This window comes from Halichoerus grypus, chromosome 9 (genome assembly GCF_964656455.1).
Source record: "Halichoerus grypus chromosome 9, mHalGry1.hap1.1, whole genome shotgun sequence".
NCBI classification, from domain to species: Eukaryota; Metazoa; Chordata; class Mammalia; order Carnivora; family Phocidae; genus Halichoerus; species Halichoerus grypus.
In genome coordinates, this window is record NC_135720.1 from 12,808,139 (window position 1) to 12,829,021 (window position 20,883).

General features: G+C 44.4%; 1 protein-coding gene across 5 annotated transcripts in view; it reads left to right on the forward strand.

The window, feature by feature from the left end:
* The first annotated feature begins 2,945 nt into the window (after positions 1-2,945).
* CNKSR3 (CNKSR family member 3) overlaps positions 2,946-20,883 on the forward strand; it is an 84,171-nt gene continuing 66,233 nt past the window's right edge. Inside the window, exons 1-3 of one of the 5 annotated variants that reach the window (XM_078054550.1) lie at positions 2,949-3,655; positions 7,770-8,004; positions 9,105-9,349. Coding sequence is in view for 2 of the 5 variants with exons in the window: in XM_078054553.1 (XP_077910679.1) it covers positions 3,604-3,655 (52 nt within the window). In the remaining 3 variants the exon portion in view is untranslated. Of the gene's footprint in view, positions 3,656-4,620; positions 4,734-7,769; positions 8,005-9,104; positions 9,350-20,883 lie in introns of all 5 variants that reach the window. The other 4 variants (XM_078054552.1, XM_078054551.1, XM_078054553.1 and 1 more) reach the window with 4 other exon arrangements.

A 20,883-nucleotide genomic window follows, 5' to 3' on the forward strand; every position in this document is an offset into this window, starting at 1 on the left:
GTATCATGAATTGTGGTACACATCAAGGTCCAAATGAGTAATTCTGCTTCTGAAGAAGATAGTGTAGCTGCAGTTGGGTTCTGCGCATGCGTACATACACAGTGTAATAGTAGAGCTATAGATTACAGCTAGCAGAGAAGAAAACTTAGCAAATTTACAAATGATCTTTTTGCATACACTTTAATTTCCAAAGCTATTTACCTAAGATTCTGCCTTTATTATGTGCCATTAGTGACTTTGGATGTCTTCAAGTTTGCATTTCAGACGGGGGAAGGGAGGCCTCCCTAAAACTTTCACATGCTAACAGCTGTAATTAAAGTAGAAGGCCTTATTTAAATAGTAATTAGCCTTCAGGACTTGAAGTGTAAACAGAACGCTAATTCATTTAGATAGTTAATTGGTCTTCTGGGTTAGAGATCTTAGCATGGCCTTCCTCTTTAGCTGTGATGTATTTATGTACTGAGTACAGTGTGTTGACTCAGTGGGATGAAAATTTTGCAAAATCTTGCTTGACTCTTAGAATTTTAGCTTTTAACTCCCCAGTAATGACTAATGCAAATGAATTTGAAAACGTTGTGAAAAACGTCAAGTAAAATTCTGTGGCAAAATTATTAACACTTGACTTTTCTTCATAATCACAGGGACCATATGGCCCAATTTATTCATGTTATTCCAGGCAGTTGTTGATAGCTCCCCTTTAGCATTAGATATTCAGGAATATCTTGGTTTGGAGATAAATTATGTGGTCATCCTAATCATAATTAAAGATGACAACATACAGTGATTGCTGTAACAAAAGGTGTGGATCAGATTGGTTATATTTTCTAGTGAACCCAATGACAAATGTCAAAGTCCTTTTCCCTATTTTCTGCCGTAAAGATGGTTAACAAGTGATATTACTAAGTTTAAAAGGTCATCTTTTTTGAAGGTCATTTACTCTACCAGGAAGTTTGTCATTGCCTTTGTCAAGCTTGCTAGTCTGCCAATAACTCTTGCTCAAAAAAAAAAAAAATCATTGTATTTGATAACTGCATATCTGTGTTGTTGTGTTTCCTCAGTCCTAGAGGTAAGTTGCATGGAAGGTGGGTCTGATGTTGTTTCACTTTTTAAAGTGTTTTTTTCTTCTTACTCCAGCTCATCAGAGTGTACAACAGACGCTTAGGCCTGCTGCTAGCCATCTTTTCAACATAAACATCCCAATAGACTTGTATAAATAGTACCTATTACACTAATTCAACAAATATTTAGTGAATGCAGTGGCTAGCACATAGGAGGAATTCACAGATATTAATTGAATGAATAAATACTAACCACACCTTTGACTTGGTGTGAGGTGCTACCAGCTAGGTGGTAGGAAGAGGGAGAGGAGAGAAAGCTCTGCATAATATCAGGTAAGTTCTGCCTTTAAGTCTCCAAGGGGAAGGTGTGAATAAATAATCATAATTGAAGGTAAGCCTTAAGTGCCAAAAGAATCTCTATGAGTGGGTGGTAGAGCTCACTCCAGCTGGGGAGGGTGTTCAGGAGAGGCTTTGAAGGAGGAGAGGTAAATATTCAAATTTAGGATTTTCCCTCTTTTCAGGGTTCATTTTGGCCCCAGATTGAGTCCCATGAAATGTGGAAGGGCCCTCTGACGGCAGTCTCTGCAATTGTGCACTTGATTTTTGTTGTTTTGTTGATGTTTTTTGTTTTGGCTGGCTAGCAAATTTTCCTTCAAGATTGATGACTAATCCAAATGAGCATCAGCTCACTTTGCAAATATGACTATTACAATACAGCCATAAATCATGCTAAAAGCTACCAATTTATTATGATTCACTTTACTACCAAGTTGAAATATCATTGCAGTAGCATGACTAAAACAAGGGAGTTGAGTCTTGCAGGGTAACCATTACCATACCAACTCCAGCCTGCCAAGCACCTCAGGCTCAGTTACGGGAGGGCAGCCTTTCCTATGGCATGTCAGAAAGTGATTGCTTTCCATTAATGCAGGGATGGAGTGGGAGCTGGTCTTCAACCCCTGGGTGCTTGCTTTGAGTGACAGCCCCCTCACCCCTGACTGCCACCCAAGACCTAAGTAGGAAAACAGAAGGGGATGTGAATGGATATATAGGGGGCCAAAGTTTTTCATTTCAGATGAGAGTGGATTAAAGCTGAGAATGAAGTAACTGGCTCCATTTCCCCTTGCCCCAGAAGTGAGGCCATTTCCTTCCCAACTCCTCTGGCTTTGCCTACCTGCCAACATTCTGGGTTGGGCACCTTCAGATGCTTTGGGCCTTTTGTTGCCAAGGTCCATCTTAAAGGCAAGATTCATGGGACTTTGTGGCTCAACCCATCGCAGAGTCCAGAGAACTTGGCCCATATCCAGAGTTAAAATGAGAGATAATTGCTCTTTGACCCTGGCCTTGAAGATTCAACAGGGAAGGCTTAGTTTGAAAATGAGTAAAAAATGAAAATATATACATAGAGGGCAAGTTTTTCACGGCAGATTAGAATGGATGAAGCCGAGAATGAAGTGACTAGCACAATCTCCTGGTAAACTTGCTGTCTTTGGAGGAAAAAAGTTGCATTGTCACAATGTTATCTAAAATACGAAGCAAAATAATTTTGCCTTGAGATTTTTAAAACGAGGAAGGTTTAATCGCAGAGCAATACTGATGCAAATCATTGAAAATGAACAGAACATGCAGATCATAATTTTTTTTTTTTTAGTGTATTGTTGCTCACACCGAGACAGACTGTTCTGCTACCAATAGGACCCAGGCCTCACCCAAGCCAAAGGGCTGTCCAGGATGCACGCACGATCTACAACCCCCCTCTTGAAAAGGAAAGTAGGGCCCGGGACACTCCGACTGTGTGTGCGAAGGTCTTAGAGAGGGAAAGTAACCGGAGTCGGCCTTTTCGGGCGGAACCACCCCCTCCCACGAGTTTCACTGGGTCCTCAGCCCCGCCCCTCTTTTATTCCGAGAGCAGCGACCCGAGCTGAAACTTTGTAACCCGAGCGCGCTCGGCCCGCGCTCCTCCCTGCCCAAGTCCAGCCCCGGAGGGAGGCGCAGGAGGTGGGACCTGCGGCCGGGAAGGCTCGGGGACGCCAGCGCACGCGGAGCGGAGACCCCGGGAGAGCACGCCGCGAAGAGGAGGAGCTGAAGGGGGAGCGGAGCGCGCGGCGGGAGAGCCGGAGGAAGTGGTGCGGGCCATCGGTGCAGTCGAGCGGCGGGGAGCAGCTGGGCCCAAGAGTCCCGTGCCGAGCCGAGGCCAGGGGGCCTGGGGTCACGGTCCCGCGTCCCCGCAGCTGCCGTCGCCCAGGAGCGGCAGCTGTGCCCGGGCTCCCCGCGGCGGCGGGGTGGGGGGGAGGAGGAACTGCAGCTGGACGGTGGCAGCTGGAGGAGGAGCCGCGCGGCTGTCCCGTGCGCCCGGGAGGGGGCCGCGCTGTCCCGGCCGAGCCGCGCTGGGATGACCCGCTGACCGCGGCCATGCAGCCTTGACGGGGCGCTCCGGCGCACGGGGACCAGCTGCGGGGCGCGCCCTCTCGGGAAGGGGCAGCGGGCCCCGGTAGCAAGACTTTAACCGCCGACTCTAGCCTCGCTGGGAGCAAAACCGTTTACCATGGAACCCGTGACCAAGTGGAGCCCCAAGCAAGTGGTGGACTGGACTAGAGGTGAGCGGGTCTGGGGGTGGGGGGCGGTGGCGTGTCCAGCCCAGGGATGGGGCGGGCGGGGAGCTGGGGTAGGGGGGTGCTCAGCTGCTCCTTCAGGCGAGACGCGTTGAGAGCGTTGCGCGGTGACAATGCAAACTTCTTCGGAGCGGCTTGTGCACCCCTAATCCTTGTGCCTGCTTTTGGGGGTGCGGGTTGTGGCAAGCCGCGGGGAGCCCCATCATGAAGCCGTGGAGTGGAGATGGCCTCTCTATGGAGAGTGAGGGTTGGGGATGCCGATCTCGGGACTTGCAGGGGAGGGCTCTGCGGGACCGGGGGCGCCTTCCCTGCCTGGGTGCGGTGCCCGGCTCCTAGGCTGCCCGTCCCGGAGCGGAGAGGCACAAGGCGCCTTTGTGTGGGTGGCTCCCCTCGGACCTCGTAAATGCCGCCTGCCCAGAGTAGTTCTCAGGCGTGACGGGGCGGTTGGACAGGTAAAGGGAGACTCCGGCGGCTCGCCGAGCCTCTCTGTTTTTGTTGGAGGAGGCGAGAGGGCAGCACAAGAGAACATTGAGGCGTTCGCGCCGGCGAGAAGCCTTGAGCCAGACTCCCCGGACTCGGTGACTTGCTCGGGAAGGTGCCAGGACCCCCTGTGGCGCTGCATTTTTAGGCCACATTTAGACCCTGGGAAGAAGAGATCTGTTTAGAATAACTGTCCTGAGTTGTACGGTATTTGGGGTGAGGGAAAAAAGTGGGGTGGGGATGGAGCAGGGATAGAAGGTCGTACTCCGAGTGGTCTGGCTTGCTTTTTATGTCTCCCAGGATTTCCAGGGAAGAGTGCTAGAGCTTCCTCAAGCCTTTTTGTACTCTTCCAAAGAAAAAGCCCAGAAAATGAACCGCTGTTTTCATGGGTTCCTCATCCCCCTCTCAGCTTATCATCTCTTTGTTTCAAGTTACTATATTTTTTTTGTTTCTTCTATCTGCTCTTGCAGGTGAGGAATGGTGTCCTTTCCCAATAATAATAACTAGAATTGTATAGCACTTTACAGTTTGCTAAGAACTCTCTCTCTCTTATTGCCCTTGGTCATCACAGTAAGCCTGTGAGGTAGGTGATACTGGTAAGATCAGGTCATCCTTCCACCTGTCTCACCCATGGCTGGGGCGTAATGGAAACTGGTCATCTCTACATCTCATTGCTCATGCCTGCATAGTACCCACAGACCACGTGGAATGGGATGTTCTAGATATATGGGACATTATGGGATGTGTCAGTGGGGAATGCCTGCTCCACCGGGAGCAGGAGAGGGATACACTGCTGAGAAGAGCTTTGTCCAGGGACCTAAATTTCCTGGGTTCTTATTTAAAATGAGGATGAAAACAACACAAATGTATGCGTTGGTGACTACGTTTGCCCAGGTAAAGAGTAAATAGCATAGCCAGTGCTTGGTGCAAAACATTAACTTAAAAGCTGTAAGTTCCCAGGCCCTATTTTGCAATGGGATGTGTTTCCCTGTTCAAGATACCACCAGATTCCCCAACGAGTGACTTGCCAAGACTGAGTTGGTTGATTATTTTACCTGTGTGTCTGTCATAGAAGCAACTCAAGAAACGGATGATTTTCAGCCGTTTTTGACCTCCAGAGCTGTTCTGTCCAGTGGGGTAGCTACTAGCATGTGGCTCTTTAGCCCTTTGAGGTGGGCTGGTCAGAATTGAAATGTGTTGTAAGGGTAAGATATACACATGTGAAGACTTAGTGCAAAAAAAAAAAAACCTGAGTGTATGTTATCTCAATTTTTCATATTTACTACATGTTGAGGTGACTGTTTTGGATATATTGGGTTACATACAGTTTAAGATTAAAATTAACTTCACCTGTTTATTTTTATATTCTTAATTGTGGCTCCTAAAAAGTGGAAAATTACACACATGAGTCACATTTGTGGCATGCAGTATATTTCTGTTGGAGCTGTACTGCTCCGGAGTCAAGAAAGGGTTACAGTTTATCACTCTTTGGTTTTCCTGAGCCCCTGCCAGCCTACTTGATAATGTACAACTAGAAAAATGGTAACAGGCACACAGGAAGATTATGGAGTGAGATCTTCACACCCTCAAGATGCGTGTCTTTTTTTTTGGTCCCTCTTGGGATTGGGAGAAGAGAAGTGTAAATTCACATCCTGTTATGTTTGCTTAGCATCTAAAAGGAAGAGCAGATTCAGAGGTTTGACATGAGATTGCTCTCATCTAGGAAAAGTTTCCTACTGACGTAAAAGAGCAGTTACAAGGGGTTCAATATCTTGGTATCAGGAGCACTGGACACTGATTAGGTTACATACCTGTGGTTAGCGTGTGGCAGCTTGGTACAGAATGCTTGTGCCCTTTTGGACCCTTAAGTACAGCCTCATAGAATGATCTGGATACTTTCTGTGTTAGAACCTAGAAAAGATAACAGAAGTGTGGCAGACTCTGAGACAAGAGGCTACATTCTCCCAAATTGCATGACACGTTACTTGAATATTTCTCATAGTGATGATGCGAAAATACTGACTTTTCAATCAACTGTTGATTTATGCAAACTTGTTTGCTTATACAGCTATTTTTAGTTATCTTTGCTAAGCTCTCTACCCAACCCCCACTTTATAAATACATCCTCCTGATAAGAAATTCTTCATGTAGACTTTGCCACGCTCTGTGTTGCATGAGTATGGTATGGTGATTGTGAGCACCGTAGAAAGCCTTGGATTTAAAACTGTCTAACCCTGATCATGGCTTACAGCTTGCTCTTTCTCTCGTGCTGGTGTTAGGAGGCAGGTGCATGCGCTAGGAAAAAGAGTCTGTGTCTACGGAATGAATGAATTCATGTGGATTTTATTATTATTTTATTATTATAATTTTTGTGTGTATGAATCTTTAGCTGTTCTGTCACCAATTTCTTCATAATATTAGGAGATCCTCAGTAAATCTTAGCCGTGTGTCAGGCTCATTTCTCTGCATCGTACGAGTACTCACTCATTTAACGTGCGTAACCACGTTTTGAGGTAGGAACTGATATTTCCATTTTGTAGTTGCATTCTGAGCACAGAAAGGTCCAGTACCCTAATCAGTGTCACACAGAGGGGAAGGGCAGCAGCATTTGAGCCCAGGTGCCTTAGCTTTACTCCATCTTCTCAGGAAGTTCTCACTCTTAGAGCAGACCTTCAGGATTCCCATGATGTGTGTTATTAATATCCTGTTAGTGGAGGAGAGTTGTCTGGTGTATGTGTGTCTTATCCTACCTATTTGGGAGGATAATTTGTAAGTCAAATTAATTCATAGTTCATGACACCCGGCCTTTAAGTAATCCTAAAGGCTTTTGCAAAGCAAATGATCTTCAGATGAGAATAGGGTCAGGGGCCCATAACTGAAAATCCAATTTATAGGAGTTTAACCAAATGAGACTGTTAATTTTCTCTTGTAAAAGAAGTCTGGAGATGGGGAATTCAGAAGTGGCTGGGGGCTCCATGGTGCCATCAGGGGCCCAGGCTCCTTCTGCCATCCTGTTGAGCCATTCTTAGCATGCAGGGCAGCAAATGGTGTTCATCTTCATACTTAATGCCACGGTGTAAGATGGCTATTCCACCTCCAGTATCCCATCTTTAGGAGGAAGGAGACTGGTGGCGAAAGACTGTTGGTAGTCAGGTCTTCTAGAAGCTCCATCAGGTGACTTGGCTTACATCTCAGTTGCCAGAACTGTCACATAGCCCCGTGCTGAAAAGGAGGGCTTTTTTGTGTGTGTGTGTGTTTTTTTTTTTTTTTTTAATTTGGGTCCATTGTGGCCCTGAAAAAAATTGGAGTTTGTTCAGTGAGGAAGAAGGGGGGGTGGAGAATAGATATTGGTAAGCAGCCAAGTAGTGTCTGACACACAGTAATTTATATGTACTGATCTTTATAGGTTAGTTCTCAAAGTAGGATACATGTCGTAATTTCCCACCTACATCAACCCCGTGGGTCCGCCCTGTTTTAGAAATGGCGTTGTTTTCATTCCTGTTCAGCTTTCTCAGGTCAAAAACCGTAAGTTGTGTGAAGTCTTTGTCTCTGAGTTTTATTTAAATATTAGATGTTGCATTGTAAAATGCAGCCACCCATGTTGTGTTTCTGTTTTCAGACCACTGGGGAGTGTCTTTGACAAGGAGGAAGGACCACTGATTTGTCCCGGAGGCGCCATTGGTCGTTGATTGGCCTGGCATGGACAGTCTCTCAATAAGTGTGTTGTCAAGTGAGCACATCTCTAATGCCCAGCGTCAGTGGCAGAACAGAAGCCTCTCTGGCCAGCTTCTTGCTCCTAGCATGGGTACCATTTCCCCATCACGAACCAGGAGTGAAGGGGTTTCTTGCTTCAGGTGTGAGCCGGTGGGATTCGGGGCATTTGCTCATTCTCTGTAATCTGGCCACAGGCGCTGGTCTTCCCTGTGATGTCTGTTAGTATGTGGGACATCAGCCGTCTTAAAGGGCCTCACTGTTTGGTCCTGAGGGGCTGGAATTTCAGTGTTACCTGTAGAGATCTGGTACATTGTAGGTCGACTCCAGGGTTAGACTCTTAGGTCCCTCCTGCTGCCGTCCATGCGGAGGCCAGTTCTTCCAGCAATCCTGATTCCAGTTAGGTTATACTGTTCCCTTTAGCCTCTGTGGCCAGTGAAAAAAGGAGGTCCTTTTCTTTCGACAGTTGTACATCTCCCTCGTGGGTCAGAAACTCTTTTTATTCCACTCTCTTCCTGATTTCTCGTGTATTTCCTGGGCTCTCGCCATAGAGTTATCATAATCATAATAATAGAAAAACAGTTATTGAAGCATTTATTATGTGTCAGCCACTGTGCTAAGTGCTTTACTTTGACTCCTATAATTCTCAGAAAACCCAATCAGCTGTACAAACCATTATTAACCCATATTAAAGATGGAGACACTGAAGCGGAGAGAGAGGGAGAGAGAGACAGAGAGAGAGAGAACTTCCTCAGGGTCCTGTATTTTTAAGTGGTGGTGCTCGTAAACACCCTCCCCTCCCCCATGACTTCATCAGTTCTATGGTCTGTGCCAGGATAGTGGAGCTCCGTGGTGAGGGTGGGCTCTGCAATCAAACTCGGGAGCTGTATCCCCATTCTACCCCGGATTGTGTGGTCTTACGAAAGTTCTCAATAAATTACTGCTCCTTGTTTTTATTGCTTCCTCTCTTTTATTCTGTAGCTCCAGGTCACACATTTTCCTCTCTGAGCCGTCAGGTCTGTCATAAGGCTGACTCCTCCATTCAGGGTCACCCGTCAGTACCCAGGAGATTTCCCTGCCATTTGACAACCACTCAGAGGACCCAGGGCAGGGTTTGCAGCTGATCAGGAAGATTCTTGGTTAGCTGAGTGATAGACGTCTTTTGCCAGTATCCTGAACCTTCTTTGGGTAAATATATCCAAACCATATTATCTCAACCTTTTTTTTTTTTTTTTTTTGATAGTAACTGGACTTCCAGTGGACCCAGCATTAGGGCTGGCTCGTGCAGTCAAACGTCGGCTGCTATCTGGCACCCAGTCCATGACCAGCAGTCCACATTACCCGGGAGCTTGTTGGAGATGCAGAAGCTCAGGCCCGCTGAATCAGAATCCGCATTTTCACAAGATCCCCTGGTGATTCGTGCGCTCATTACAGTCTGAGAAGCACTGCTGTGGCGCATAACTGCGAACCCATTTTTATATTCTGCTGGTATGTTCTGTGGTCTGATCTGACATGGGCTCAGTCTGTTTTATTTAAGCCCTTAAATGATGACACTTAATTTGAGGATGCTTGACTTGGCCACTAATTAAAGCAAAAAGGCAATCTTAGGGTGTGTGCGTATATTTATAAGCACCACCTAGCAACAGCATCAGGTAATTCTCTGCACGCTGAGACATTTCCCCTGAGATTTCTTACCTATGTTTTGGGACTTGAAGAGTTCTCCTAACAACCTTTTTTTTTGGTGTGTTGTGTTGTTTTGTTTTTTAAAACAGGTAGTAAGAAGGGAGTTGTGGGGTGGTCAGTGGGCGCGGTGGTTGAAGCATGTTGTCCAGATCATCAGGTGGACATGGGAGGATGCGGTGGGCATTTGTGACTGAGTACACAGGGTTTACCATGATTAGCAGATTTTGCAGAAAGACTTCACTGTTGGTGGAAAATGACACAGAATGTTATTTTGGGAATAAACAGTGTAGTTCTCAAAATTGAAAAGTGTGTGCCGTTCCAAGGCCAGGTGTCTCAGTTCTGTTTCCTTAGAGATTGGGAGTGACCTCCTCATGCTCGAGTCTCCCCTGGAAGACTCCCTTTCTGTGTTCACACCATTGCATGGAGCCGTGGGGGCCTCTCTCCTCTGTCTCACACTCTGTATCACCACCTCCAGTTCTGACCCTTCCTAGCCTGTTGGGTTCTAGCTCTGGGACATTCGTGTTCTCACTTTGATTTCCCATTTTACTCTCCTTTCGTGGTATTCCTAGAGTTTTCACCCCAGGCTTAGCCATTATGTCAGCTTCTAATAAATAAAACAAGTTTTACTTACATGAACTCTGCAGAGTTCTTCCCTGTTTGTTCCTTTCTGAGTCTTCACAAGCCCCAGAGATGTGCAGTGAAGGCATCTCTCTGTGGCCGATGAGGACATTTTGGCTTATGGATGTTAAATGAGTTGGCCAAGGTCAAAGGCCGGGAATTGGGAGCGGACTCCACAGGCTTCTGTTCTCTTGTTCTGTTCGCTCCGGACCTGGTTCCTCCTCTGGCCAAGGTGGGTGTTTTCTGTTTTTCCTAATTGGCAAATGTGGGAAGGGGCAGCTGCAAAGAACTTCCGACTTTGGTGTTTCCTGATTATCCCCTTAGGATTTATACTCATGGGACATAGGCCGTTTCTTTCTTGTTTCTTTTTTTCCAATTATACAGCCTAAGCAGGACCCTATGTATTTTAAACCTGACCCTTTAGCCTTTGAGACACTTAACTGCTAGTTATTTATTTTGTTGTAGTTTGTTGATTGTGTTGTATTGTTTCAGAATGCAGCTCATTGGTGGAATGCATCATTTCTTTTTCTGACACTCCTAATCTAATTTTTATTTTGAGTGTCATGTTGTAGTTTTTTGTCTATGATGCAATTAGTATTTCTCTTTGGTAGACTCATACACAGAGACATACACATGCACATATATAAACACATTTCCTGCTTGCCTTTGATTATTCATAGTGGCTTCATTTTAAATGCTTCAAAAAAAAAAGATTTTATTTATTTATTTGTCAGAGAAAGAGGGAGAGAGAGCGAGCACAAACGGGGAGTGACAGCAGCAGAGGGAGAAGCAGGCTCCCCACTGATCAAGGAGCTGGATGCAGGAGTCAGTCCCAGGACCCAGGGATCACAATCCGAACTGAAGGCAGATGCTTAACCGACTGAGCCACCCAGGTGTCCCTCATTTTATTTTATTTTATTTTATTATTATTTTTTTAAAGATTTTATTTATTTATTTGACAGAGAGAGAGAGAGCGAGAGCAGGAACACAAGCAGGGGGAGTGGGAGAGGGAGAAGCAGGCTTCCCGCCGAGCAGGGAGCCCGATGTGGGACTCGATCCCAGGACCCTGGGATCATGACCTGAGTCGAAGGCAGACGCTGAACGACTGAGCCACCCAGGCGCCCTGCATCCCTCATTTTAAATGCTTTGAGAGACAAGGTCAAGCAGCTGCAGTGAACAACATACAGGCTTTGGAATAAAATAAAACTGGATTCACGTTCTGTGTTTAACACTTAACTGGTTTGAAAGGTTGGGTAAATAGCTTCTGGTCTTCAAACCTTCCTTAGTTTTTTCATCTGTAAAATAGGACTGATAATAACCAATACACAGGTTTTAGTTACAGTTAAAAGAGGCAGCATAGGGAATATACAGGGAACGTACAGCATATAAATGTTCATACACTTATTAATGATTAATTCATAACATATTAATGTAGTACAATTGGATTGTATTTTTGTTTGAATATTTAACACTGTTGTGGCTGATAGTCACCTTTTACATGTTTACTGATAACTTATAACAATTCCGTCCTCCCTTTTATTGGTATATCGGTATGTTAAATCAACTCCATTTTCTGTTTTTACCTCATGTTTCCTTGGACACTTTTCCTTCATTTCCTTTGAGGACCTTAGAGGAAGGTGGTATTATAGAACAGTTGTGTAGTAGCTTTCTTGGAAAGAGCTTAGGAGCAGGAGTTTAGGAGGAAGACTCATGTTGATGACAATTCCACCCCGCAGTAAAAAGAGTTTCTTAATTACTTAGGACCTACTAAGTTCCACATACTGTTTTAGGTGCTAAAAATCCAGCTCTGTTCCAGGTACAGGCATCCAGCTGGGGTCCCTGCTTTACTATGGGGTTGACAAACAACAATAACAATGACCACAACAAAATAGACCAACAGCTCTTCTAGAAATAATGGGACTTTGGACTAAGGTTTTGGTGGCTCCAGCATTTGAGAAGCCAAGTTCTAGATAGAGTTGGTTCATTGAGATCATTTTGAAATTGTATTTGAAATTGTGATGTATGTATATTTCTGTTTTTTTGTTTTTTTGTTTTTTCCTTACTAGGGTTAGGAGGGCTCCCACCCTCCCCTCATCCTGATTACTCTCTTGTCATTTAAATAGAGAGCGCAATCTGTCTTTTTGCCTTCACATGCTTTGTTCCCGGTATTGTTCTTTCCTGGCACATTTTGCTGGGAGCTACAGTTTCTGAAGCTGTTTATTCATCTATGAATAGGGGTTTTGTGAAAGTGGACATAGCCTAGTTTGTTTTCTTTGACATCAAATGGCTGATTGAACAGTTTTTAACCTGGGATCAGAAGGGCAAATGCAGTTGTGTTTATTAGAGCAAAACAGTTCCTTAGAATGCAGATCAGTAGGTTGTAAAAGCTAGAAAACTTTATGTAGGAACACTTAAGAAGTGTTTGAGTCAAAGGAACCCATGGATAGATCTGATTTAAAATATTTTTGCTCCATTGAAAGACTATCCTACTTGTGCTTTAGAAAAGAGAGCCACCATGCTTTTGGTTGAATAGATGTGTATTGAGGAATTTTCAACAGGTTTAGAGTTGAACACATTTTTAAACACTTAACGCATTGCTTATCAACGGGGTAGAGTGGGAGATAAACGAAGGTAGGTAGGCTTATAGGAGAATAACCTGAAGCTTACTACACACACCTATTCTCCCTTCCCCCCTAGAAGAAAATCTGTCAGCCCTTTTAGAGAACAAACCCCCACGTGTTATCTATCAGAAAAGGCAGTGATTATGATAATCTGAATCATGCTTTCCTGAGGAAAACCTTTTAGTGAAAGGAAACATTCTATTTCCTATTTTCAGAGATTTGCAGCAGAGGGGAAATTCAGTGCTTTTGGATTTAGTAGTAGTAGTGTGTGTATGTGTGTGTGTGTGTGTGTGTGTGTTTCCAACTTGAGCCTGTGTTAACTGAATAGTCTTTCATGTTCCCATAGTAATTTTAAATTACAGTGTTTTAAAGGGAGTCAAGTCAAACTACCTGGAATATGATCTTTGAGATAGGAAAGCTAGCTTCCTATGTAGAGTAGACCAGACTTCATATAATACCTGTTGAAGTCGTGAGCACATTCTTAACATGGATTCCAGCTGGAGTCCCACATGAACCACGTGCAGATAACATGGCTGCGAAAAGTGACTGTCTACACTAAAACCAAAACTGTTAGTAATAATATGGAAAAATACAACAAATACTCCCTGTTAGAATATGTCTAGAGACATGTAGTATGAAGTGGTTTGGTTATAAGTACCCCTGAGCCAAGTAGGAGAATCTTGACAGAATGCTGATCGGTGAAGAAAGACTCATTTTGGATGTGGGGAGATTCTTCATTCTTATCTAGTACCATCTAATCTGCACACACAATGAGCACCTATAAATATATGAATATTGGACCTGACTCCTGGCATTTTTAAGCTGATATTTTCTTGAGACCCTTTCCCAGTCTCATACATGTGGCATTCCCCACCCCCTGCCCCGAAACATCTCATCATTGTTGTTCTTGAACTTACTTTTTCAGCATCAGCATCAGCTGGGAGCTTAAACATGTAAATTCCAGGGTCCCATCCCAGACCCACAGAATCAGAAGCTCTGGGGGTGGGACCCAGGAAACTGCGTTGGATCAAGTCCCTCAGGAGATCCTGGTGCTGGCTAAAATTTGAGGACCATTGGTTTATACCGCTCATGTAGAACATTCAAAAATCAATGATTTAAGGCAGACTATCCCCCATAATTCCTATCTACAGTTGGTTTTTAACTAATACATAATGATCACTTAGAAAGGAGAGCTTTTTCCAGTAGGAACGGTTGTTACGGATTTCAGTGGATAAATTAATGTACCTCCGTCTGTGAGTGTCCTTTCCACAGAGTGGGCAGGGAAGGGTCAAAGCTGTCACCTGTGGGCTCCTAGCCAGGTGCTCCACCCCAGACCCAGGGGATTCTTTTGCTGTGAGTGCTCAGCCCCAGGAAAACACAGAAGAAGAGGAATGTTTCATGGTCCGAAGGGACCTGTTTAGGTTTCGGGTGGAATTTCCAGACTTTGCTCTAATAGAGGAGCAGAATGCAACACCCCTTCCCCCATTCCATTTTGAGAGAGGGTGGATCATTGTTGTCTCTCACTTAGCACTCAGGTTTTGCCTTTGAACTGGGCAGGCAGATGCAAAGAGAAGTGAGGGAAAGAAAAAGCAGAGATGAGAATTCCTCAGAGCAGCTCAAGGTGAAAAGCTCTTTTGTCTGAGTACATGGACACTGAGTCAGTGCAGGTGGAGTTTGGGGAGCCCCTCGCCCCCCGGCAGTTGTCCAAGGCCAAGAGAGCCCAAGATAGAAAAGGTGCTACAGAAATGAACATGAAGACCAGGATTGGCCCTGGGACTTCCAACGAGAGTTGCAAACTCAGAGGCCTAAGGGGGCCAGGCAGGCAGTGTCGGAAATGGAAATGCAGGAGTATGTGAGTCAGTCGGAAGTGGCCAAGAGTGTGGCAAACCCAAAGACACATTCGTTGGCTCAGTTTCTGCTGACTAGATCTGCAGTTTCCAGATCTGATTTTTGTTGTTTTTTTGTTTGTTTTCACAATGAAGCTGGAAATCTGGCGTTGTACGTGACATTTCCCAGTTTTTAGAAAACCGTTTACAGTTTTTGTGTGCCATCGGACACACAAAATACATCTGTGGGCCAGTTTGTAATTCCCTCTGTGGGCAGTCATGGTCAGGTGTTAATTGCCCAAGTGAGAAACCTACCTATAAGTTGTGAATACAATGAGCTCTGCAGTAATTCATCAATTACTTAGCAAATCCGTGTGTTACCTATAATTTCATTTTGCAATTTAACTAGTTCCATTATTCCTCACATTGCAATATGTAACTCCATGCAGGTATTGTTAGATCAAAAATACCAATGCTTTAATGAACGTAGACATTAGGTAGTTACTCTTCAGTGAGAAAACAGGAACTTGGCTTCTCTTGTTTGAGTTCACTTTGCCATTGGCTGTGTGGGATTGGCCCCTGACAGGAACTGTTTCTGTTTGTACAGAAAGATTTTGTTCATACATAAGTTCATTCCTTTGTACAGAAAGATTTTAAAGTAGGGAATATGTTGCAAATTTTTGTGCTAGTTTGTGGGGTCCTGTTTGATTTAGTAAGTTAACAGTTGACTTAAGATCTATCTCCTTTTTCTTTTTCTTTTTTTTTTTAAAGATTTTATTTATTTATTCCACAGCTAGATAGAGAGAGAGCACAAGTAGGCAGAGTGGCAGGCAGAGGGAGAGGGAGAAGCAGGCTCTCTACTGAGCAGGGAGCCGGACATGGGGCTCAATCCCAGGACCCCAGGTTCATGACCTGCGCCGAAGGCAGCCGCTTAACCGACTGAGCCACCCAGGCGCCCCCTGTCTCCTTTCTCGTGCTAGGGACAAAAAGATGAGTCAGTTATAAATGAAGCGTGTTGTCAAGAAGCTCATGGCTTAGTGAGGAGGTGGCAGTTAGCAGGTGACGCTGAGTTTCTGTATGTGCTAGGCCCTTGCTAGGACTTTTTGTGAATTAATCTCGTTTGGTCTGCAAAATGCTTATTTGACGGTGGCACTTTCATTGTCTTCATTTTAGAGTTAAAGAAACCAGGCCCTCACCTCTCTCAGGTTGCGTGATAAGTAAATGGGGTTCGAATCAAGACACATTTGATTCCAGAACCCGACCTGTCACCCAGCTTCTCTTCGGCAGGTACCGACATAAGTTGGCTGGTAATAAGTTTTGAGGGTAAGGGAAAAACATTTATGTTACTAACGGTATGATTTGAATTGACCTATGTAAATTTAACCTGTAATTTCACAACCCAATTAAAAAACACTCTGGAGAAAACGGTATCTGTTTTTATTATTATTATTATTATTTTTAGAGACAGTGTGTGTGCAGGTGTGCAGGGCGGTGGGGGGAGGGAGAGAGAACCTTAAGCAGCCTCCACGCCCAGTGTGGATCCTGACGTGGGGCTCGATCTCGCAACCCTGAGGTCATGCCCCGAGCCGAAATCAAGAGTCGGTCGCTTAACTGACTGAGCTACCCAGGCCCCCTGTTCTGTTTATTTTTAAAAATATTTGATTTGGCTGTTGTAAATGGGGAAAGATGGATTTTCAAATATATTTAATAGGGATGATATAACCTTTGGATAGTCACTTAATGATTTTAGGTTCTGGTTTTCTCGTAAGTTACAATTCTGAGATTGTGTGAATATACATTAAAAAAAAAAAGACTGAAAGGAAGTACATTACAGTGCCAGCATGGGTTATCTCTGGATGATAGAATTAAAGGTGGCTTTTATTCTCTTGTACCGATGAAGAGAAGTGACTTTTCTCTTGTATTCAGAGCCATGGCTCCTCTCTGCTTGGCCTCTTGTCTTCAGGATGCTTGGGAATCAGAAAAGGTGCAAAGAGCAACATGGGGAAGAATGTTAGATGGGTTTTCTTGCCTTTTCAGGATCTTGACGCCCCAAGTTTTGGCCGCCTTAGCAGTTCTGTGTTACCATCAAACAGCTAGCCTGTCTTTTTTAGTTTAGTTTTTTTTTTTCGTCTTGTGTAGGCTGGTTTGTCCAGCACAGCCCAGTATGTCCGGCCGTGTTGTATGAACGCAAGACTTTAGGAGCACTCAGATTTTAGTGGGCATAAGAGTCACTAGTATGGACCAAATGGTTGGTGGCCCTAACTGCCAGAGTCTGCTAATGTCGTAGGTGGGGGAGCCATGTGTTTAGAAGGCAGCCCTGTATGTCTTTTGCTGGTGGTATGTGAACCACAGTTTGAGAGCCACTGACTTTTAGGAGCTTTGCTCTTAATTCACTGGGTAAATAATAGAAGGGTTTGAATGGAGGCATGTTGCTGCTAGAACTGTGGATGGTGGGGAGGACTCTGAGGGGGAGTGATTAAGAGTTAAGAGATCTGCTCTAAGGGGTGTTTGGGGTCCTCAGTGAGAGCTGAGGAGGCCTGAACTAGACCAGAAGCCTTGAGGACAAAAGCAGGGAAAAGAATGGTGAAAGAGGTACCACCCAAGTGTGGACCGGGAGCCCCAGCAGGGTGTGATGTGTGAGTGGTAGAAGGGACTTTCATGTGCAGGTTTGGTGGCTCAGTGACTTCACATGGCAGTGCCAGTCACCTGTGTTGAATTCTGGGAGGAACTGTTTTGCAGGTTTAAGGGTGAACACACCTTATAGATACCAACTTCAAAAGCTCTTCCCATTTGTAGAAGATGCATCTTGCATGATGTACCAATGTCTTGCATGATTCAAACCCTTAAGAAAACACAGTGCCCTCTCTTATTACAGCACTATGATTGTCTCATGTTTTAATGAGGTGTAAATATCATGCAGCTTGGCACATGAAATGTGTAAAAATAGGATAGTCTTAGCTAAAATTTAGGTCCTCATACTTGAGTGTGAAATGATGCAATATACATGAATATGACACCTAGAATTATTTCTGTACAGCGCATTAAAGGGTATGGGATGCAAAATAAAACGGAGAAGTTTAAGACTCCTACAGGACAGCATGTAAATGGAGATTTAAAATCAGTGCTGATAAATGCAGAATTCACCCTGGAGTCGTCCTGAAGTTTTGTCCAGTGCTTAGTGAGATAAGCAGTTTTGGTTAACATGCTTGGTCGCAATTGCTGTGTGGATGGGGGAGCTCATTTCCTCAGATTAGTGCCTTCTTTGGGCTGCCCAAGCAAGTGGGTGGGTGGAAGGACCAACCTGGAGAGAGCCAAGGGTGTGTAGGGCTCTTTAAGGGCCTGGCACCAAAGATAAGGGATGACAGGTCCTCCCGCAGCAGGTATGATATGGCCCGTTTTCTTATTCATCATTGGCCCATTGAACCCTTAGAAGTAGGCATGATTTCTTCTGTGATTTCCTTCAGGTAAAATTAATAGGTTCTTTACTTAATAGGATCAGCTATAAAATCATAGGTTATTTTTCTTAGAACATCTTTACCAGTGTTCTGAATGGCTAACATTTCTATTAAAACTTGCTAATTTCCCATCTATGGTTTTTATATTAGTAGACTCATTTACCTGGTATTCTGAAATGAAGCTACTTGTCTTTCACATTCATTTTAGTTCTAGAAGGGAAATTTTTGATGAAGTACTGTGTCACTGGGCCACATCAGGAGAAATAGAACTCTAACTCTTTGCCTTTAACTAACTCTTCATCTGTTAACTAGAGTGCCCTGTTCACTGGTACTTCCACAAAGTCTGCTGAGGGTTCATAGTCACCATGCATTCATTCAAAAAATATTTATTGAATGCCTACATTGTGCCAGGCAGTGTTCCAAGAGCTGAGGATACAACAGTGAATAAAATATACAATAGTTCCTATCTTCCTGGAGCTGCTATTCTAGTGGGGGTAGATGGAATATAAGTAAAATTTGGTATATACTGTGGGGAAGAGATGCATAGGTGGATGCAGGGAGTGAGGATACAATTTTAACTATGGTGACCAGGGAAGGATTTCAGTGAGCAATGAGCCAACAGGTGGAGGAATGTTTCGGCCGGGGAAACAGCAGTTGCAAATGCCCTGAGACAGGAGAGTGCCTGACATGTTGGATAAGCAAGGTGCTTAGTGTGGCTGGAACAGAGTGAGCAAAGGGAAGAACAGCAGGAAGTGAGATCAGAGATTGAGATTGGAGACCAGATGGTGCAGATCTTAGAGATCATTATACATATATGGCTTTAATTTGGTGTTTGGGGAGCCATTGGAGGATTTTGAGCCAAGGAGTGCTATCAGATTTACATTTTAAGGTTACAACGGTTGCTGCATTGAGAAGACGGAAGTGAGCAAGAGTAGGAGTAGGGAATAGTCAGGATGCTAGGACAGCAATTGTGTGAAAGATGAGACTTGCACCCAGTGGGAGCTGTGGCCACCACGAGAGGTGGTCATGATCTGGGTGTTCTAAAAGGCCAATAGCATTTATTGGGATATTGGATATTAGTGTTAGAGGTTACCCACCAAGTGTTTGGTCTGGGGGATTTGGGAGGAGATGGTTAAGGGAATAGTCAGATTTTAAAATTGCGGTGTGTGTTAGTTCACCAAGTGAGGCAGGCAGTGGGGTGGATGTGTCTGGATTAATGGGGCAGGTGGGGACTGGTTCGAGACCAGACGGGTCACCAAATGAGTGAGCGAAAGACAAGTGAAGAGATAAGGAAACCTGGGGAATCCAATCTTCAGCAGTCTGGAAGATGAGCAACCAGGAAGATTGCTGTGAAGCCCTTGCCTCTAGCGGAAGGCAAGCTAGAAGAGTTGCCTATAGCAGAAGGAAAGCTAGAAGAGGGTGGTCCCGGGGGCCAGTGCAGAAAGTACCCCCAGAAGGAAGGAGGCAGCCAACTGGGCCGAGTATCACACTTGGGCGGAGAAGGGGACACAGAACTGACCAGCGTATTGAGCTGTGTGGAGGGCTGGACAAGTTAGTTTCAGTGGGCTGATGGCAGCGCGAGTCAGTAAATCCAAGAGCAAATGGGAGAAGAAAAGTTGATGTCTGGAGAGACTACCCTGTGTTAAAGCCTCTTCCTGAATGAATACACACTGGTATATTCTCAGTCTGACTGAGAATACTGAATGCACGTTTCTTTTAATTCTTTAAAATCTGTACCCAAGCTTTGAAATAGGTAACTGGTTACTATTTGATCAATTCCTGTTACACCAACTGGGTAACAGTACACTGTAGATGATGCAGTCTCTTATTTTAATACTAACAAAGCCATTTATTTAGTGAATGACTGTGTACTGTGGCTTCCGTAGAGAAGAGTTATTCAGGAGCAATTCTCTCTACCCCATTTCCCCCCATATTTTCGGAAATGAAAATTTGGAAATTTGAGTAAATAGCTCTCTACCTAACTTCTGTGATATTCCGTAGTTAACCCATTTAGATAGGAAATGTTTGTTATAGGTGGATCTAAAACCTTGGGAGAATTCCTTGTTGCTGATGATTTACTTTCATATATTGTAAGATTTATCTGAAATACTCAGAATGCCATAAAATAATATACAAGTAGTGTCGGTTGCAGCCTGTACATGGAGGCCATTTGTTAACAGGAATATTAGTGCAAATAGATAAAACAGTCAACTTTACATATAAGTCATCAAATACTTATTGAGTACCTGTCATAGGTAATGTCTCCTCTAGGTGCAATGAACAAGACGGGGTCTCTGGTGTCTCTGGCACCTTCTATTGAGTAGAACACACAGGTCCATAGGCATTTAAGCTACAGGATGTCCTAAGAGTGCAGAGGAGGAATATTTCACTCAGATTTGAATGGCTGATGCATGATTGGCTTCTTAGAGGAAGCCATTTTCGAATCAAGATCTGTAGTATGAGCAAGAGGTAAATTGGCCTAGATTAAGGAGGGGAAAGAAAATATTTGGCAGAGAAATGAAAAGCAAGAGAGAGCCAGGTATTTAAGTACTAGCTACTGAAAGAACTTGATTGTGCTAGATCTATCAGGAGGTGGAGTGAAGAGAAATGAGGCTGGAGAGGTGGTGTTTGGGGAGCAGGGCAGATCACCAGGGCCCTGTTTATGCCTATGACCAGGTGGAACCCAATAAAGGAATTTATATCTTTGAGTGGCTTTCCTTTCTGGAGGAGGAAGTGTGTGTGCTTGTATACATATGTAATACACACACATATGTATACTCACACATACATAAAACTCTACATATATGTGTTTGTATTTT